The sequence below is a fragment of the Diospyros lotus genome, chromosome 10 (assembly GCF_014633365.1).
Source record: "Diospyros lotus cultivar Yz01 chromosome 10, ASM1463336v1, whole genome shotgun sequence".
In the NCBI taxonomy this organism is placed as follows: Eukaryota; Viridiplantae; Streptophyta; class Magnoliopsida; order Ericales; family Ebenaceae; genus Diospyros; species Diospyros lotus.
Genome location: NC_068347.1, coordinates 34009811 through 34029983, shown reverse-complemented (window position 1 = coordinate 34029983; position 20173 = coordinate 34009811). Strand labels below are relative to the sequence as shown.

Sequence of the window (20173 nt, the reverse complement as noted above, 5' to 3'; positions counted from 1 at the left end):
TTTATATATATATTTTTTAATTTATATTTTAATTAACAAGCACTATCTAATTAATTATTATAAAAAACGTAATGAATGCGCTATCTGTCGGTATAGAAAATGAAATTTCTTAAAGAAAATAATTTTCTTTTTGTAGACATAAAAGACATTCACAATAGGGTGAGTGAGATATCAGAGAGTTTTTCTAAATTGGGATTTGCTAAAAGTGCATTGTTTGATCTAGCTTGAAGCTTTATGGTATAAATGCTCCATTGAAATGAGCAAGTTCCAGGGCCCCACTCTCTTAACCCTATACAGTTGAGGAGTCCTTGTGAATAAATATTCCAAATCTTAATAATAAAAAAATAATATTATTGATACACCTTCGTATATATCATAAGCTACATAAAAAGTATATCAATGATAAAAATATCCATTATGAGACGATAGAGGCGCATGGAAACAAGGGATATTTTAGTCATAATACCCATTTGTGTAACTCAAGATGTACAAAAATGATATACATCTAACATGATTCATAATAAAATCACATAAAATGGCCAAAATTAAATGGTTATTCAAAAAATAAGAGATATTCGTACAAATGTAACATTATAATGTTTAGGAATATTAAGGTATAGACGGGTTCTAAGCTTATTTATAATTTCTCGAAATTTGTCTTGATTATTGTTCTTAAATTTAGGAAAGTTTAACAATGATAATTTCGACATAAAATTATTGTATGAGTGTCTGTTTCATGAATTTGGAGAGGTTTGTTTTATGGTTAGAGAGTTTTTTCTTTATCAGTTTTCTCTTTACTAAATTTGTTTTTATTATAGTGCTTAGGGTATTAATTATAGACGTTTTTGCAGTCTTTTGCTTAATAAAAATTTTATTTAATGAAAAAAATAAGGGACAATAATTTTTTATAATTATAAATAATGTTAACATATGAATAATAATGAATAGTGTAATTTTATTTTAGGTGGTGAAAATAAATTCTTTACAAAAAAACAAACATATAGATGTGATTGACGATAATTTAATTTTTATAAAATAGAGATTTTTGTAAATTAAATACACACCATATGCATTTCCCTATCCTAAACAACTGCAATTTGCTAATAAAGAGAAAGGTTTTGACAATGGTGGAGTGGCTAAGTTGGGTTTGAATTACTCATTTAACCCTAATTTCAAGTGTAAAACTCTCGGAGGTGTCTTGCTTAGAAAGATATAGGGACATGGATAGATATGACAAGTGCAGGAGATGTGATAGAATTGGATTTTAGCAATTGCAGGTGCATTAACCCAGTTGTCATCCACCTGCTGGTACAAACCAATCATATCAGAGGGTTGGCCATGCCCACAGGCTTCAAGGAAGAGTCAATGTGAATCAACTCCACCAACAAAACATGCCCAAATGATTTTTTTATGTAATCTTTGTGCTAATGATGGTATAATATTATATTTTATATTTAGACCTTATCTTAATTACCATTTTCATAATACATCCATACCTAATGCATGTTAAAATGATACCATTAAGATCATCTTTTTACGATCGATTATGTAAATTCTCATTCACTAGTCAGTCATTTTGATCTATGACTTATGTGTTAATTAAGAGTAATACAACTAAGTTTTTGAGTCATACAAAAACTAAATTAATGTGACTGGATCTAAGTCAGTCACTTAAATTAAGGATATCGGATTATAACACACATAATCTTTACTGAAGAAGGGTTTATGTATAGATAACAAACCAGAAATAATTGAGCCTCTTATTTCTATCCTTATATGTATTCAACATCACATCAGTGACAGATTTCTATCCAACAAGTTAACCAGATAAGTTTGCTCCTAAATTTACCTACTTTGAATTTGATTAGTAAAAATGGGCAAGTCGGATAAAGAACTTTTTTACCATCGTACCAACTTGAGAACCAAATGAATGCCAAACAAGAGGCTCCAGCTTGCATGGTGCTCAGCTGGCACCAGCTCTAGGGCCCGCTGAAGCAGCTCTCCTTCACAAGCATCTTCCTCCCCCCTTTATACCCCTCATCTTCCTCTCCCCCCCCCTATATATACAAACTCACCCATCTTTCTATTTGCATCACCAACAACAAGAATCCACACAAACCCATCTACCAACTCTGTCTGCTCCCCCTTGATTCTCATCTCTAAAATGGCAGCTTCATCTTCCTACAGTGGGCTTCCAATGCTACTGTTGCTCACTCTAGTGGTTCTGAGCTCTTTAATGGCTGCCCATGGCGGCAACTTCTACCAGGACTTTGACTTAACCTGGGGTGATCACAGAGCCAAGATCATGAATGGCGGCCAGCTTCTTTCTCTGTCCCTGGACAGGGCCTCTGGCTCTGGATTCCGATCAAAGAGGGAGTATTTGTTGGGGAGGATTGACATGCAAATCAAACTTGTTGCCGGCAACTCCGCCGGCACTGTTACTGCCTACTATGTAAGTTTCCCCTTACCACCCACTTGTTCTGTCGAACCGACACAGAAATCCAAAGCCTATGGCTAAAAGTTCATGCATGTTATGCATGCGTTAGTATTTGAAGTTGGTGACTAATGAGTATTGTTTGTGTTGCAGTTGTCTTCTCAAGGGCCAACGCATGATGAGATAGACTTTGAGTTCTTGGGGAACCTAAGTGGTGATCCTTACGTGCTCCACACCAATGTGTTCACTCAGGGGAAGGGCAACAGGGAGCAGCAGTTCTATCTCTGGTTTGACCCCACCAAGAATTTTCACACCTACTCAGTCGTCTGGAACCAACTTAACATCATGTAAGATAAAAACAATGGCATGTCAAGTCATTATTTCACTATATAAAGTTGACTACATCATGATTTTTGACTAGCCGATCATTTCCATCTATAGCCCTTTAACATCATGTAGGAGGTTAACTTACTCTCTTCTTGTGTTTTCCCAGCTTCTTGGTGGATAACACTCCCATAAGAGTATTCAAGAATGCTGAATCAATTGGCGTCCCTTTCCCTAAGAACCAGGCCATGAGGATCTACTCCAGCCTATGGAACGCCGACGACTGGGCGACGCAAGGCGGCCGGGTGAAAACTGATTGGACTAAAGCACCCTTCACAGCAACGTACAAGAACTTCAATGCCCAGACCTGTTCTGGGACATCTTGCACTTCCAGCTCTTCTTCCTTCTCAGATGGGGCATGGAAGAGCCAGCAACTCGACGCCTATAGCCTCAGAAGACTGAGGTGGGTTCAGAAGAATTACATGATTTACAATTACTGCACCGATTTGAAACGCTTCCCTCAAGGCCCTCCCCCTGAATGCAGACTATGAAGTTTCCCCTGAAGAAATGGCCCTTCCACTGAAACTGTGTAAAATATTATAATCACCTGTGAAAACTCTGTTTTGGCTCTGTTTGCCCTGAAGTTCCATGTGTTACACGATCTCAAATAAAATGCAATTACTTGTTTTTACTAATGTGTTGTGAGCGAAGACTAAATTTCTCCTCTTTTAAGCATCTTAAACCTCACATGCCAAGGAAACAGATTCAAAATCAGCAAAGAAAAATCTCTAGCAGAGAAGGCAAAATCCTACAAGATTCAAAGGCAAGAGCTAAATCCTACATTTAACAGAACCAAGAAAACAGATGTAACCTAGGGCAGCCAAGGTTCGTCAATACTAGAGCAGGTTGCACGGAAGGTTTAACATAAATTGGCTGCTTATTCTAAGATAACATCAAATTGTGAGCCTGGCGGTTAATTTCCTGAATCCTGAGTTCGAGTGTGGAGCTAAATATGAGGTTTCCTATATCTTCCCCAACTGAGTAGTCATACTGACACCCTGTTGAGAGAAATTCCATTTCTAAAGGGAGTATTCACTTACTTTCTTTCAAAGACTACATCCATAACTTCCTGTACAATTATAACAGAGTTGTACTTCATAGAAATTAATAATAGAACACTAAACTGGGAAATGATCTTAGAATGCAAAAGTTCTGTACATGAAACACTTTCACTTCTCTCATTTCTATATCCATCTTCTGGGCTATGGAAGCAAACATGAAGCATCAGTACTCTCTTTGAAAAGAGTATTTTTCTCCAACCAACATAATAGCTGCTGCTATCTCATTCAGAATACCTAATACTAACTTAAAATGTCTATGTTATTTGTAAAAGTAATTCCTTCAAAATTTTCAACAATGAGCAGGAAGGCTTCTATCTTTGCTTTCAGGCTTGAAGCTGTATTTTATCTAGTGAACAGTGAACACCACTGGCTGAGGATAATCAGATGCATGCACAATCTCCAACTATTGCACAGTTCATATTTAAACCTTGACAGTATGAGAATTAACAAACAATTTTACAGAAAACATTACCATTCAAACAAATTGACATTGGAAGCGGTTTTCCATAAGGTAATACATAGGGTGCAGTTAGTACCTTGATTTTTCTTCCCTTGATAAAACTAAAGAAACATTCTGTCATTTACAATTCCTCTTCCAGGTCAAGTAGCCAGGCATTTATAGCTGTTTGTATATCTAACATCCATTCACAATAAGGCATTTATGTCTTAGTTCATCGTCTCTTAACAGCCTGAAGATTGTAATTTCATATAATACAACTGTAAACCTACTCAATCCTGAGCATCACCCCAAAGAAAGCATATTTTTAATTCCACAATGCACTCTGCAAGCAAGACCAACTTATCCTTGAACAAGATAAGGTATTATCTGCTGATACTTCAACAGACACCTTACAACAAAACAAAACATTTCACAGAGACCAATTACAATCATTCAGCAAATTTTCTACTGTCTACTTTTTCATTCTTCTCCACCATTTGCAGGTCTGCCTTGGAAATAACTACTTCTTCAACATAATTAGCGAACTTCACTCTTGGCCGCTGCAAGAGCTGTCAGAGATAATAAGATGAACTCAGTGTGTTGGACTATAGAACTACAATGTTAATTGATATAAGCAGAAAACTTCAAGAACAAAATCTTACTGATGAATACAATCAAATGATATGAAACAGCATTTACCATCACTTACCATGCTTCTGGAATGAATACTAAGATCTAAGTTCATTTGGCCAAGGCGATCTTTTGCTAATTCCTGAGCGTTGAGAGCTCTTGTGGAAGCTTCCTTCACCTGAAGTTAAAACAGCAGACAAGTAAATTAGTAACGTACACAAGTTCTATTTGACTTCAAACAGGTTGAATTTCACAAAGACAAGAAATTGGAAGCTCTAGCTCTTTCAGGAGATAAAGATTTAGTGGTGAAAAGAGCTCTTGAACTGATATCACGACCCATAACTCAGAGCTCTAATAACCAAAATTGTTAACCTGAACTCAATATTCATAATGCGTTCTAGCACTTCAGGATATCTATTTGCATCTATCCACCACACAATTATAGCAGGTCATAGACCAAAACGCCAGTACTCAAGGGCAATGAGACATCATGAATAAACCACTATATTCAATTTCAGAGGGGAAAAACACTACAAATACAATGATATCCCCAGTCTATCTACAGTTGTATGTGATAGAGATAAAAGTAGTAGTGTTTATTAACATTCAAGTTGGGATGACCCAAATTTTTTGGCATAATTCCCCCCTCCCCCTGTTTCTTCTTTTTGATAGTATAGAAGTTTTTCCATTGTCCAACTGTCTCTCTAACACACAAGACACTACTTTATCATGTTCTTTCTGACACAATTCCAAGGTCAAAGAAAGGAGCTGTAAGTTAACTAGTAGATGAAATTGAAACTTGATGTCAACAGTCATCCTAAAAATTCATTTGGAGTTTCCTTTTTAGAAGCCTGGCATGCATATGTAAGAGTAAAGAGTCTTCCTGAAAAGCCTGAAATAAGTATCTAACAGATTAATTTGGATCAAGGGTCATTAGGTCAAGTTGGATAGTTTTTCTGCTACCAAGAGTATATTACATGCTTTATTTCTTTTAGCCGTGAGGATAGTATCTCTTTCGAGAAACAATCTACAGATGCTATGATTTGTTCTCAACACATTTCTAGGACTATGACGAAACTACCAGAGGCACATGCAACAAGTTAGTTTCAAATGGAACCCAAATCATGTGTATGGACAACTAGATATTCTGACCATTATGCAGAAACATAAACACAGGCTTCTTCACTGCAGGAAAATTTTGTACATGTACATTATGAACTTTTAAGTCCCGTCCTTGAAAATTACAATTTTCTTAGGCTAGCCATTGCATTAAATCAAATGGAAGGGAAAAGTGGAAACATAAAATCATAAAATCTAACAGATTAATTTGGATCAAGGGTCATTAGGTCAAGTTGGATAGTTTTTCAGCTACCAAGAGTATATTACATGCTTGATTTCTTTTAGTCGTGAGGATAGTATCTCTTTCGAGAAACAATCTACAGATGCAATGATTTGTTCTTAACACATTTCTAGGACCATGACGAAACTACCAGAGGCACATGCAACAAATTAGTTTCAAATGGAACCCAAATCATGTGTATGGACAACTAGATATTCTGACCATTATGCAGAAACATAAACACAGGCTTCCTCACTGCAGGAAAATTTTGTACATGTTTGTTATGAACTTTAAGTCCTGTCCTTGAAAATTACAATTTTCTTAGGCTAGCCATTGCATTAAATCAAATGGAAGGGAATAGTGGAAACATAAAATCATATTCGGTTACGGTATGCAGATGACTTGCCCAGACGTGAACAGATTTATTTCAGCCTGTTTGGAAATCAAAGAAAAAATAGATCAGAACATGATATTTGGCATCAAATACACGCACACACATATATATGTACTTGAGAGACCAAAAGAAACACAAGGATCATTTACCCAATATGAATCTCAAGGGCCGTAACAATTAACATGTGAACATATGAACTAAAAAATAGTAAGGTCAGTAAATAGCAACTCAACCCCTTTCTTTGACCAGTATTCTGCATTTTTTGAGGTAAAGCGAAAGCCATTAATAGCATGTTATGGGCCAAATAAAAAACAATCAATTCATAGATCCTCTAGTTACTAGGAAAAGGACAAAAGGTGTTTGTAATTAGACATGTAAATGAAGGACCAGCAAAAGGAGGGGAAGTTTATCTTTTGTTCCAGGTTACCTGATTGACATGGACAATGGCATGACCAGTGGCATCAACAGTGGATTTTTCCAACATATTTCGAAGATAAGATAGTTCCTGAATCAACTCCAAAGCTATCTCCTCAGCATCTTGCATCTGATTTCTCGAGAACTCAAATGCCCTATCTGCGTGGAGGCGAAATGAAGCACAGTTCAGACAATTACAAAGCCCTCTACATCCTCGTGGATTTCTCCTGAGAATCCCCTTCATAAGACCATCACTAGGAATCCCTGAAGAAATAGATCCTTCAAGTTTAGATGAATTTTGATGCAAGTTTTCTGATTCAAGTGCCTGTTGATTTTTAGAATGTTCCCTCTGCAATACTGTGTGGAACTCTTGAGTAGCAATGGATACACAATGAGAGAAATCCAATGTACCATCTCCATCCAAAGTTTCACAATTGCAGGGGACGTATAGTGGCTTAATTGTAGACTCCATTTCAGGATTGGAAGGTATGTCCCCGGAGGTGGCAGGCTCCCCGTTTCTGGAGTTGAGTAATGTAACCTGCTCAGTTTCAGTTATGCACTCCTTTTGAGAATCAAATGGCATCTCAGGCTCAATAATGTTTTCAGCAGATTTGAGCATGACCTCATTATCAAATGAACCATTGCTGGAAGTCAACTTTTCAGCAGGAGGGATCAGCCCTGAATCACCAGTGTGATACTCCATGGAGGAACCGTCTGTTGTAGGTGCATCAATGGGGACTTCTTGGAGGTGTGAAGCCAAAACAGGTAAGTGTTCCTTTGGGTTACTCTCAACTTTTGGAGTACATTTGGAGGCACCTACAAGAGAAAAAAAAAATTAGAACAAACAAGGTCAACTTCTGATCATTACAACTACATGTTAACAGATTAATCTGCAGCCTCTATAATACTCTTTAAAATGAGAAACCAGAAAAGAGAAGGTAGATATAGATTAAAGAGCACCAATGGAATTGTCGGAATCGTTTCCTATATCATTCAGAAATGGAAGCAATCTTCTGTAGCTGAATGAGCCTGGAGCCTTGAAGACCTTCTTCCGTGAAAATGAATTAAGAATCTATGACAAAATTGTAATGTCAACTGGTTTAGAAAGTGATCGTTTCAGGTCACATCATATAGTGAGCAGAAAGAAATTCTCCAAACGTGAATTAATCAGAAACAAGAGGAAAATAGATAAATATTTACTAAGCTGCACATAGTTAAAATTAAGGGGATAAGTTCTCACTGGTTTACTTTTAATGCTGCTGCTACTCTCCATTGACTTCCTAAAAGTATGAACGTTAGCCTTTAAATCGATGTCTTCCTCGTTTTCACTTTTTTCAATAATCTCAGGTTTACTGAAGATGTCAACATCTGGCGGGGTCATTTGAACATTATCTGCAGTCAATTCACCAACTCCATTTGAAAGGTGACCATCTTCATTGCTTCCATGACCCATATTAAGCAATTGACTGTTCCCTGCAGTTTCAGACAGATTTCGATTGCTCAAATCCTGAACTTTACAAAACAATTCAGTATTAGATTGCTTCTTTTTTTTTTCAACATTCTCCAATGGCTTTCTGTTACTAGAGTATGCACCTCCATCTTCATCTTTACATTTGCCCATGATCAACGAGTATTTATCCTCCGCCCCATTTAAGCTTGGATCCTTGCAAGAAACTCCTAAAGTACGTTTCTCTATCATTGAAACACCTAGGAGGGAAGATGACATAATTAGCTTTATTGCAGTTTAAACGATCAAAACATTTTCATGCCCACAAGTCCTTGGGGAAAAATAAGCAAACCAGATAGGGAGGATCGGGGCAATTACAAGGATCATCTTTTGCAATTTCCGTCAGAAAAGGCAACAACCTTCTAAAGCTGAATGAGCCTGGAGTTTTGAATACCTTCTGTCGTCGACTACATGAATTTAGAACCTACACATAATCAAAGAGGCAACTCACTTGATTTCAATTAGCAAAGATATCTATTATATCTCCTAGAAAACATATATATACAGGCAAAAGCTCTTATCGCGTGCTAGATATGGTATGAGCCACTAGTAGTCTTATTCAAGTAAAGTATGAGAATCGAGAACTCCGTTGATTTGCATGCTTACCATTTTATTCCTGGGGATGGAACCCTTTCTCCGCATAACACTGCCACTGATTCCCAACCAACAATCATCTTTAGGGCAAACAGTTCCATTCGAAATGCTCCAGTTCTTGTTCTCACTTGGCCTACTATCATCTATCGATTTCCCATTGGATATAACGGCATCAACTGGTGTCGTATGAATGCACTCTTCCGTCAAACTCAGAACCCTGCCATTGTCATCTCTCTGCTCCGCATCGCATACTCCACCTTCTCCCCTTTTCTCTGACAAATTAGGGTTTGCAAGATCAACACCTTCCTCTCTGCAATTAATTCCCTCTTTCAATTTGTAATTAGGTCCATTCTGCACCGGTTCTCCACCACCCTCGGATGCTCCATCAGCATAACAATGACCGATTTCCGGTTGCAAACTACGATTTTCACTGCTCGAATCCTCGGATAGACAACGGAACCCCAAGTCAGACTCTACAAGTTTGGAACTCTTCACTTTGGACTGCTTTCCCAGATCAAAGTCCGCGATACCACCGCTAAAACCACAACCCTCTTCGGTAATTGACGCCGGAGAGAAAACCCTCCTAGCTCGAAGGTCCTTGATGGAGGCAAGAGAGTTATTCGCCGCATCAGAAGAAACGTCGTGTTGTTGTTGACCATGGTGCCGGCTCAACGATCGGCTGCGCTTTGTGGTCGGCTGTTGAGACGAGTGGAGCTTGAGACGGCTTTGGGGGTCGTCGGCACGTTCTCTGCCGGATCGGTGGCAGTGAACGTATATCTGAGACCGGCTTCGCGTGAAGATGCCCGCGAATGGGCCGCAGGAGATGGAGGCTGGTCCATTTCTCTTTCGCTTTCTGGTTCGAATATCTGACTCCATTGCTGGCCTTGTTTCTGGATTCGGAGCTCCGGTACTAGGGTTTCGATGATTCAGGGAGAGAGAGAGAGAGAGAGAGATGGTAGAGACAGAGGCAGAGACAGAGAGCAGATGGCGGGAGGAAAAAAGTACTCTTGGCAATGGCGGGAAATGATCACATTTTGGCGGGAAACTATAATGGGCCTTGTGGCTTATGGGCCTCAATGTCGCTCTTATCGGCCCACAATCGAATGAAAAACTAGCCCAATTTAATTAATTTTATAGAAATCTTATTTAGATACTTATTTGCTATATGATGCACAAAAACCCTTGGGAAGTGCTGTTTTACTATTTCTGAAACGTTTCCTTAACCAAAATATCGAGAAGTACAAAAAAAAAAAAAAAACATTTATGGGTCATTTTGGCAATTTTAGAAACATTTCGGGACTATTTGTAATATTAGAAAAATTTCGAAAACACGTTCAATCTATAAAGAAGTTAGAGATAGAATTTTTTTTTTTTTTGAAAAATTTATCTTATATTATATAATTATATAATATTTACAAAAAAACTTTTTATATTTTTTTATTTATGCATTTCCTAACATTTTCATTTCTTATTTTTTTTAAATATTGTTTCCCTATTTTTATTTTGTATCATATATGTTTCTCACTTCTATACAACCTAGCCTATTTGTAATACTCATATATTAATGTGTTATATATTTATATTAATATGACATAAAATATAACATATAAATACACAAGCATTACAAGTGAATATCCAAATAGCATTTTCATTAAATTTAAGAGTAAAGTGTCAAATAAATTAATATATTTTAATTGAAAAATTAAATTAATCATTGTACTTTAAAGAGTGTTAAATAAGCAATTTAGATTGAAGGTGAAATTGATCGTCATACTTTTAAAATAATCAAATTCTAAATCCATGAATGCATGCAAATCTAGGTTTGGAGTTCACCTTATCTTGTTCATTTTAACAAACGCCCCCTAAGAATATAATTTATTACATTAATGGTGTATTTGATAACATAAAAATTTTATAAACAATGTCACATCTAATGAATTGAATTTTATCTTTGTTGTTTGACATATTGCATTTTCTATGGAATTGAATTCTATGATACAACCCTTTAAAACATGTTTGGACTTATTTTCTATGGAAAATTGATTTTAGGGGGTGATTTTTATTTGATAGTATTTAGTTAGAAAAAAAAAATATTTTTCAACTTCTATGAAAAATAAAAACCACCTCCTCGGATGGAATTTTTCATGAAAAATAGGTCAAATGATGCTTTAATAGTTGCACTATGAAATTTAATTTCATGAAAAATGTAGCGTATCAAACAACAAATATTGAATCTAATTATTTAGACGAGACATTTTCTATGAAATTTTCATACTATCAAATACACCTTAATATACCCTAAGAATGTGTTTGATTGGAATTGTTTTTCATAAAAAATGTCACATCAATCCCATGAAAAATGTAGTGTGTCAAATAACAAAAATAGAATCTAATTATTTGGATGAGACATTTTTTATGAAATTTTCATGCTATCAAATACACCATAAATGAGGCATTTGATACAACAGAAATTTTAAGATTCCTACGAATGTTAGATTGAGAATCTATATTTTCATGTTTGGTATAACTTTTTCATAAAAAAAAATTATGGGAAATAGGATTATCTGGAATGATTTTAAGCAACTTTCTCATAAAAAGATTTTCATAGATAGGGTTAAGAATCCAAATTTTCCATGAACTTAGAATGTTTTTAATAAAGAAAGAAACTAAAACAATCCTTACCCTTTTATAATCTCATACAAACATATTTTATATATATTATAATTATATAAATATATATTATATATTAAATATAAACATATATGTTATGTATATATATTATATATATATAAACGCGTATATACATAATGTGTAAAAAAATGATATTTTTTTGATTTCTTAAAAATGTTATGAATCTCAATATTTTATATAGTAGAAGGAATTTATTATTTTAAAAAAAATCAAATAAGGGTAGTTTTGAAAAAAGAACATAAATTCTCAATAATATTATATTTAAACCAAACATATCAATGTAAAATTCTCAAAAAAGAATACTTAACATTTCTAGAAATGTTTAAACTGACCAAACATATAATTACATAAATTATGGAAATTAAAAATTTCTAAGAACATTTCCAGTAATCATGACTCACAGGAATTTAAAAATTTCTCCCGTACCAAACGCCCCCTAAGAATGTGTTTGATTGTAATTATTTTTTATAAAAAATGTCACATCAATTCTATGAAAAATATAGTGTGTCAAACAATAAAGATAAAATTTAATTCTTTGGATGAGACATTTTTTATGAAATTTTCATACTATTAAATACACCATAAGAGTGTGTTTGATTGGAATTATTTTTCATAAAAAATGTCATATCAATAGAAAAATTTTCATACTCACATGTTTGATTGTTTAATATTTTTTACGAATTTTTTTATGATATAATATATTGAAGCATGTTTTGTCCTATTTTTATAAAAAAAAAATTATAATTAGAGGAGGTGAGAATTATTTTTCATGGCCCACTTTTCAAATAGAAAAGTGTCTAATATGGTTTAACTAATCTCGAGTTTAAAAGCAAAATAAATTGTTTGGGTTTATCCCAAACAAACCTCTGTGAACTCAAATTCGACTTAACCTCTATGAACCCAAATTCGACTTGAGTTCATCATCATCATCATCATCATCATCCCCTTCTCACTCTTCCTATAATACATCTGTGTTCACAAGTGAGTGGCACCAAAAAAAGAAAATCACAACTGAGTGTCAGAATGACTTTGACAAACTAATTTACAAATGCATGAATAAAAACACAAACTTACTGTTAATAGGAACTGAAGAGAAACACAAGAAGATGAGAGGAACTGAATAAATAAATCGTAAACAGAATTGGTGGCCAAAGAGATGGATCTCTTCTACTGTGTAACTTGATCTTGAAGCAGCCCATCGATGAAGAAATTCCTCAGATTCAAGTACGAGGATCCGCCTTCCATGGTGGCTTCTTTCGCCAGAGCCTTCCATTTCTCGGCATTCCGCTTCAGTTCTTTCCCCTTCTCGCCCCTTCCCAAAACCATTTCCACACACCTCTTGATCTCTGCACCTTCAAATACTCCATCTTCGTTCGCTCTCGCCCTCACCCCCGTCTTAAATTCATCTTCAACAAGCTTCGCATTCGTCGGCTGATCCGTGAACTGCGGCAAGCCCACCACCGGAACGCCGGCGACCAAGCTCTCCAGGGTCGAATTCCAGCCGCAGTGACTCACGAAACAGCCCAGAGACGGGTGGGAAAGGACCTCCGCTTGGGAGCACCACGGCACTATCATCCCCTTCTCTTCTAGCTCTTCTCCGTGACTCACAGGAGTTTTTATCGCCCACAAAAATGGCCGATGGGTTGAGAGCAACCCAGTTGCCATCTCCTCGATTTGCTTCTCTGATACCACTGCGACGGTTCCGAACGAGACGTAGACAACCGAAGCCTCGGGCTTCGAGTCCAACCACTCAAGATATGAAGTGTCGGAGGGATGATGACCTCTTGATTCTCTTCCGCGCAAGAACGATGATGGGATTAATGGTCCGATCGGCACCAAGTTAAGCCCTTGAACGGCTCTCAAGGCCTCTGATTCCAATCGATCAAAAGTGTTCACCAGTATTTTTGTGTTGGGATCGGCATCCAGTGCTTCAATCTGCTCTTTGAATCGTTGTAATGCGAAACTAATAAAAGTGGCTGAGTCCAAGCTCGAAGGATCGAGAAGGGTTGGCAGGTCCCGGTGACTGAGCTTCGGGAGGCCTGGTAACTGAACGGAGCTTGAAGGGTCGTTGCCAAGTTCTCTAATTGCGCCATGGCCGTGGAAGAAATAGAAGTAGATACCCAAAACAGTGGCCGGTTGAATCCAGAGAACTACAGACGGTATTCGAAACGAATCCGCGACTTTGACTGCCCATGACATGCCCATGGTGTAGACGAGAGCTGTCACCGGACTGCCGGCGGCGGCACTGGCGGCGATGACTTCGGCCAAGGCTTCGGAGCCGCAGGTTTCGAGCTGGGAGAAGAACCTTTCGTGGTCGCCGTCGCTAGGTTTGAAGCCGTCGTCGTAACCGTCGGAGAAGGCGCGCAATTTCAAGCCATCGGCGGAGGAGCAGGCTTCGGACATGCAGCGGTGGGCGAAGAGGCTGCCCAGAACGGTGACTTTGACGCCCATTTTGGCGAGGTTTATGGCGAACTGGAGAGATGGGTTGATGGAGCCTTGCGCCGGAAACGTCAAGTGGAGGATGTGAGGGTTCATCGTGATTGGCTGATGACTGAAAGAAGAGATGATTATGGATATTGGGTTCGATGCAATGAACACTAAAAAGAGGGGCTATTTATAGTTTGAAGCTCGCCGGAGAAGATGAAGACGATGAGTTTCAGTTCGCTTCATGCGTTGATTTGCCTTCGTTGATGGAAAAACATGAGCTCATGGTTTGACTTTCAAAGAGAATCGCAGACATTTCAAAGTGCTTAAATTACACGAAACACCAAAACTATGATAAAATAATTGAGAGACGCTGACTTTTTGAAAAATAACAAAGATTTTTTTTTTTTGGTAGATTTTGTAATTTCAATTTTATTTTTCTTATACTATCTGATGAGTGTTAAAAATTTTAATATAATAAAAATATTCTTGTATTTTCTCCCTTTTCTGTATCTTATTATCTTTTTTCTTATATGACAATTTAAAGAAAATTTAATTGTTAGTTGGTGTTATGGGTAATTTTTGAATCTTTTTTTATGGGTTGGATTCGATCGAGCAGGTCGACCCAGTCTCTCAAATTCCAATGAGCTTAAGGCCAAAATCACCTCAACAAGGTCGTATATTGCTAAAACCTAAGCTCAGACCATAGGAGTAAACGAGTTCCCAACAATGTCTTTAGCTCACTGGCTAATTTGATCAACTCTCAGGGCAAAAATATCACGTAATAATCAGAGGCGATGCTCATCTGCCTTATCAAAAACAAACCTAATCCCTGATAATATGAAATATATTCCCGATTTTGTGGAACTGATAAGGACAAATTGTCCCCATAATATTATCTTTCTATAATTAGAAGTCATTCAAATTATAAACACCCCACTCTATAAATATGGGTCAAAAATCATTGTATGGGCATGATCAATTACATACTTTTACTCTACCGAAATTATCAGAGAACAGTTGTGGAGTAGACATCATTCTAGTCGAACCACGTAAAAAACTCTCTTGCGTATCATTTGCTATTGATGCTATTTGTCTCTTCTCTTTGCAATCGCGTTTGTTTTATCAGTGTGGGTCGACGGATCACGGTCGATCAATTCTAAACGTCGACAGTTGGTCTCTCTTTGTTTGGATATTTTTATCATATTAACAATCTTGATAAGGAAAAAAGTACAAGTAAAATTATAAAATTAAGAAAAGTTCTCTATTATTTTTTAAATATCTGGACATAAAATAATATTTCATAATCCTATTAGTGTAGTATAGACAGTTCACCACATTTACTTGAGAACTTGGGATAACGCGAGGTCGTGGGTTCAAATCTATTTCTGTGTAAGATTACACAATCGTCTATGTTTATCCAATGGGCCAGATCCTCAAGTTTTGGGTCGCGTCAAACTTGTTTGTTCACTTAAGTATGAGATACAGACGGGTCATGCGTTTTAGAATGGATGAGATAGATTCAAGCTGAATGATGTCTGCAATCAAGGTAACCCTCAGTTTAATATTTTATAACATTTTAACCTTTAAATTATATTATTATTTTTGAGAGTCTATTTTATATATGTTTACAAATTATAAAGACTTAAAAATGTGACTTATATTTAACACTTAATTTCTAAGTTATTGCTATTAGTTCTATAATTGTTTTGGTTAAGCAAAAGATTAATAAGAGATTAAAAAAAATGATCACATATCAACAATATTTAAATTGTATATCATTAATTATGAACATATTAGGTGGTTTAAACCAAACTAATTCATTGATTAGTTCTTGATTTTTGTTGTTTAACTAGGTGGTTCAAATCACAGTTTGGTATTGGATTTGCACCTGTATTGAGATGAGTTCAATATCAAACATAATAAATAGAGTGTTTTATATATTTATCAACTTTGCAACTCAATTATTAATTTTTAGTAAATTAAAAGTTTTCCTTAAGGGTGGATTTAGGGGATAGGCACGGGCTGCAGCCTCTCAGATTCAATCTTCCCCCAAATCTGCAAGACAGATTTGACCAATTTGAAGGAGAAAGGGCTGAAATACTCATGAATCTAGGAGGCAGCCCTCCCCATATCTATTCCTAGATTCGCCCATAGTTTTCCTATCTTGTGTCACTTAATGGAGACTATCATTTTTATGGAGTATAAAGGCTTTGCCACGCAAGCACCACACAAGTAATATGTGGCAATAATTCTAAGAATGACTCAATTGATTGGGACACGATAAGATTGTCATTGAAACATGTTTGGATGGGCTGCGAAGATGCAAACTACATAACACATAAAGGTCAGCATGACCTAATTTGAGAAAACATGCCAAAATATTTGTATTCATGTACATTGCATAGAGTGATGGGCACAAGTTTTGGAAGATTACAAAGTTATCCAGTTGTATGTAGACAAAGATAGAAAGTTTGAATTTATAAATTATACCCCTATAAATAAGAAAGGGAAGGCACATCTATCTTTTGAACATGGGTCTGAAATCTATGAATAAGGGTATTCTCCTTAGTTCTAATTCATTTCATTCTATTTTTAGTTGATTCTAAATATAAATTCGAAGTTTTTCCCCAATTATTCTTATGTTCTTTTTTGTTTTTTTATCCGATTCTTATGGTATACATATTTAGGTAAATTAAGATCCGAGAAAGTGTGACTTAACTATCACCAAGGGGGTGATTGTGACCTAAGACTTCACGATAAAGACATAAATTCTATAATCTATTTTATCATATAATTATAATTTAAACTAAAATCAATATAGTTTCCTCAATATTGATTGGGAGTGATTACATATAATTTGCTTGTTACATTATGGGAAACTTTGGCGTAATATTTTTAGCATTATCACTAAGTTAATTTTTTCTTAGATGATAGCGATCCTTTAATTACATTAATTGAACTGCGTGACGGGCAAGAAATAGACCCTAATTGTGTTCTAAAAGTCTAAAATGTTGTATTATATAAAATTGTTAAAAGTACCCGTCTAACTTAACTTAGAATCATTACTAATACTATATTATATTACCACTTCCAATGAGATTTAAAAGTTTCAAATTAAGAAACGTGAAAATGTTAAGGGTACGTTATTTTTATTTTTGAATTTTGAATTTAGTTTTAGTTTTTTATTTTGATAGTTTATTTTTAGAAAATTAAAAATGCATTTTCTTTGTCATTTTGAAAAATTATTTTTCAAAATAGAAAATTAAAAAACGGGTTTCGTTTAAAATTTTAAAAATATTTTTAATGATATTTTATTAAATGAATTTAGTATTTTATTCAAAAAATTAAAACTATTTAATTTTGAATAAATAAATTAATTAATTTGAAAAAAAATAGCAAATGAGATCTATGATTATAAATAAGAAGCATTAAAATAAAAATTATTTATTAAATTACTAATTTAATAATAAAATAAATATATTATTTAACATATATACACATACATACCTATTATTATTATTGTTACAGGTATTTCTCGCTTTACTCTTTATGGGTTGAGTTAGACTGAGTAGGCCAACCCAATCGCATGAAGGCTAGTAGACCCTGAACTGAGTTTATCGAAGCAAGCTCGCACGTTGCTAAAGCCCGAGCTCAGATCGCGAGACCAAATAGGCTTTACATGAGTGAGTTTCCAGCGACTCTTAAAGCTCGCTAGCCTAATCGATCAGCTCGCATAAAGAGAAAGTCAAATGCCAGAGAATGTCAATGGGTTAGGAGCCGTCCTAGCTGGGCCAACTTGGCCCCATCCTCTCAGCCCATTTGATCGGCCATGTCAGTCTCATCCTGTTTCTTGGCAACAACATCATTACAACTACTTCTGAATTTTCGCGTGCCCACCTTAGATCCGATCCTCATTAATGACAGATCAATCCACCTTGCCATTGCATGAACGTCTCTGCAAGTTATTATGTCCCATCACTTACAGACGTACATCACATGCAGGAGGACATCTCATCCTCTTATAAATCAGCTAGCTCTTCCCAGAGCCATGATAAGCTTTTCCCCACCAATTTGCTGATACTCTGCATCCACTTATTCGCTTACTTACTTGGGCATCGGAGTATTGTGCAGGGGTTGATCGGACGGCGGATCAACAAACCAAACCAGACAACCTATTTTCTTCTTTCTCAGATTCATTAAACCAGTGCGGGCCGACAAATCACGGTTAATCAATTACGAACGTCAATAATTATTATATTATTTATTAAATTATATATTATACATATAATAATAATAATAATAATAATAATAATAATAAACCCACTAACTTATTCTCTTCCTCTTTTCCTGTCTTCTTAATTTCCTTAGCCTCCATCTCATATGACTTGAATCTGACAATAGATAGGCGATCTGGGCAGAGAAGTTGGTGGGTCGACGCACACCAACGAATGACGAAGTCGTGGCCGAGAGGGGCTGGTCCTTGTTAGCGGTCGTCGTTTGCTTTCGTCGTGGCCAGGGACGGTGATTCCCTTGAAGACAAGAAAAGAAGGAAATGGTGGCCAACGAACCTAGCCTTGAAAAGAGGAAGAAAAGGAAACAGTGGCAACGAATCTTGCCGGTAGCAGTGATGGCCTTGAAGAGATGAAGAGAATGAAGTAGTAGCGGTGGATCTAGCTTGAAAATAGGAAGGGAAAGAAGCGGTGGCCTGTGGTGATGGATTGAAGAGAAGAAGAGAAGGAATCGGTGCCCGGCGAATCTGGCTTGAAGAGATAAAGAGAAGGAAGCGGTGGGCGACGGTGATGGCTTGAAGAGAAGGAAGAAAGGAAAAAGTGAAGAGAATATCAAAATATGGAAAATGAAATATGTTTTATGTGTTTTGAGTTTAGAGTTTGTTTTGGATGAAAATACCTTGTTGTTCTGGGTTTTCTTTATATATATATTTTTTGTTTTCAAAAATATTTTTTTAAGAAATTATTTATATTATTTTAGAAAATTAAAAACTAAAAATAATTTAAAAATAACAAAGAAAATGTAGCTTAAATTATTAAACTCATATTGGAAATGAACGCTTTAGAAAATAATTTAATTTGGATTAGAGGATCAGATAAGACTTTCAACCATCATAAAATTTAAAATTATGAATGAAATATATTTTATTGAGTTTTTTTGAGAATGAACCATAAATATCAAAATCTTTATATATATATATAAAAGTAAGATAGTCTTTAAAAAAGAAATTTTCCCTCAAAACTTACATTAATGATTTGTAATTAATATTTATTGCATTAATAATTTAAATATTTCAATTATTTTGAAATAATAAGTAGTAATAAAACTTCCTCTTTATATATATAAAAGCAAGATAATCTTGAAAACATAAATTTTCTCCCAAAACTTGCATTAATGATCTGTAATTAATATTTATTATATTAATAATTTAAATATTTCAATTGCTTTGAAATAATAAGTAGTAATAAAACTTACCCCCAAAACTTGCATTAATGATTTGCATTTAGTACTTATTGCATTAATAATTTACATTTTGTAATATGCATTAATAATTTAAATCTTTCAATTATTTTGAAATAATATATACTAATTATTGTAAAATTAATAATGAATTTTAAATACACGAGTTTTTCAATGCTAATCATAGATTTTTTAATACATTATTATGTGAATATTAAATATTTAATTAATTCATCAATCAATAAAAAATAAATACTATTTATGAGAAATATGAATAGATACTTAAATTATTAATTAAGTCACAAAAAATTATTCATTTATATAAAATCTTTATCTTTATATATATAAAAGTATGATAGTATTGAAAAAAGAAATTTTCCCCCAAAACTT

The 20173-nt window shown here is 35.2% G+C and overlaps 3 protein-coding genes across 3 annotated transcripts; 1 reads left to right on the top strand and 2 right to left on the bottom strand.

The window, feature by feature from the left end:
* The first annotated feature begins 2076 nt into the window (after positions 1–2076).
* On the top strand, positions 2077–3453 carry LOC127811670 (xyloglucan endotransglucosylase protein 1-like). The gene is made up of 3 exons (XM_052351751.1): positions 2077–2452; positions 2588–2781; positions 2928–3453. Exons 1-3 carry the CDS (start codon positions 2165–2167, stop codon positions 3307–3309), a joined length of 864 nt encoding a protein of 287 aa, XP_052207711.1. The 5' UTR covers positions 2077–2164; the 3' UTR covers positions 3310–3453.
* A 1084-nt stretch (positions 3454–4537) lies between these two features.
* LOC127811669 (uncharacterized) lies at positions 4538–10192 on the bottom strand. Its single transcript, XM_052351750.1, has 8 exons — positions 9209–10192; positions 8921–9026; positions 8689–8802; positions 8336–8568; positions 8056–8167; positions 7109–7911; positions 5028–5126; positions 4538–4887 (listed from the first exon to the last, which is right to left on the bottom strand). The coding sequence occupies exons 1-8, from the start codon at positions 10070–10072 to the stop codon at positions 4768–4770; spliced, it is 2451 nt and encodes an 816-aa protein (XP_052207710.1). The 5' UTR covers positions 10073–10192; the 3' UTR covers positions 4538–4767.
* A 2458-nt stretch (positions 10193–12650) lies between these two features.
* On the bottom strand, positions 12651–14567 carry LOC127812007 (UDP-glycosyltransferase 75C1-like). The gene has a single exon (XM_052352252.1). It carries the CDS (start codon positions 14420–14422, stop codon positions 13055–13057), a length of 1368 nt encoding a protein of 455 aa, XP_052208212.1. The 5' UTR covers positions 14423–14567; the 3' UTR covers positions 12651–13054.
* Positions 14568–20173: the final 5606 nt, after the last annotated feature.

Excerpts from the sequence above, each read along its gene's own strand:
- LOC127811669 (XM_052351750.1), bottom strand. The coding sequence starts at position 10,072 with ATGGAGTCAGATATTCGAACCAGAAAGCGAAAGAGAAATGGACCAGCC. Across the intron at positions 8,569-8,688 it reads ATGTAAAGATGAAGATGGAG|GGAACAGTCAATTGCTTAAT; the intron begins GTGCATACTCTA and ends CTGAAACTGCAG. Across the intron at positions 7,912-8,055 it reads CGATTCCGACAATTCCATTG|GTGCCTCCAAATGTACTCCA; the intron begins GTGCTCTTTAAT and ends TTTCTCTTGTAG.
- LOC127812007 (XM_052352252.1), bottom strand. The coding sequence starts at position 14,422 with ATGAACCCTCACATCCTCCACTTGACGTTTCCGGCGCAAGGCTCCATC.
- LOC127811670 (XM_052351751.1), top strand. The coding sequence starts at position 2,165 with ATGGCAGCTTCATCTTCCTACAGTGGGCTTCCAATGCTACTGTTGCTC. Across the intron at positions 2,453-2,587 it reads GCACTGTTACTGCCTACTAT|TTGTCTTCTCAAGGGCCAAC; the intron begins GTAAGTTTCCCC and ends TTTGTGTTGCAG. Across the intron at positions 2,782-2,927 it reads TGGAACCAACTTAACATCAT|CTTCTTGGTGGATAACACTC; the intron begins GTAAGATAAAAA and ends GTGTTTTCCCAG.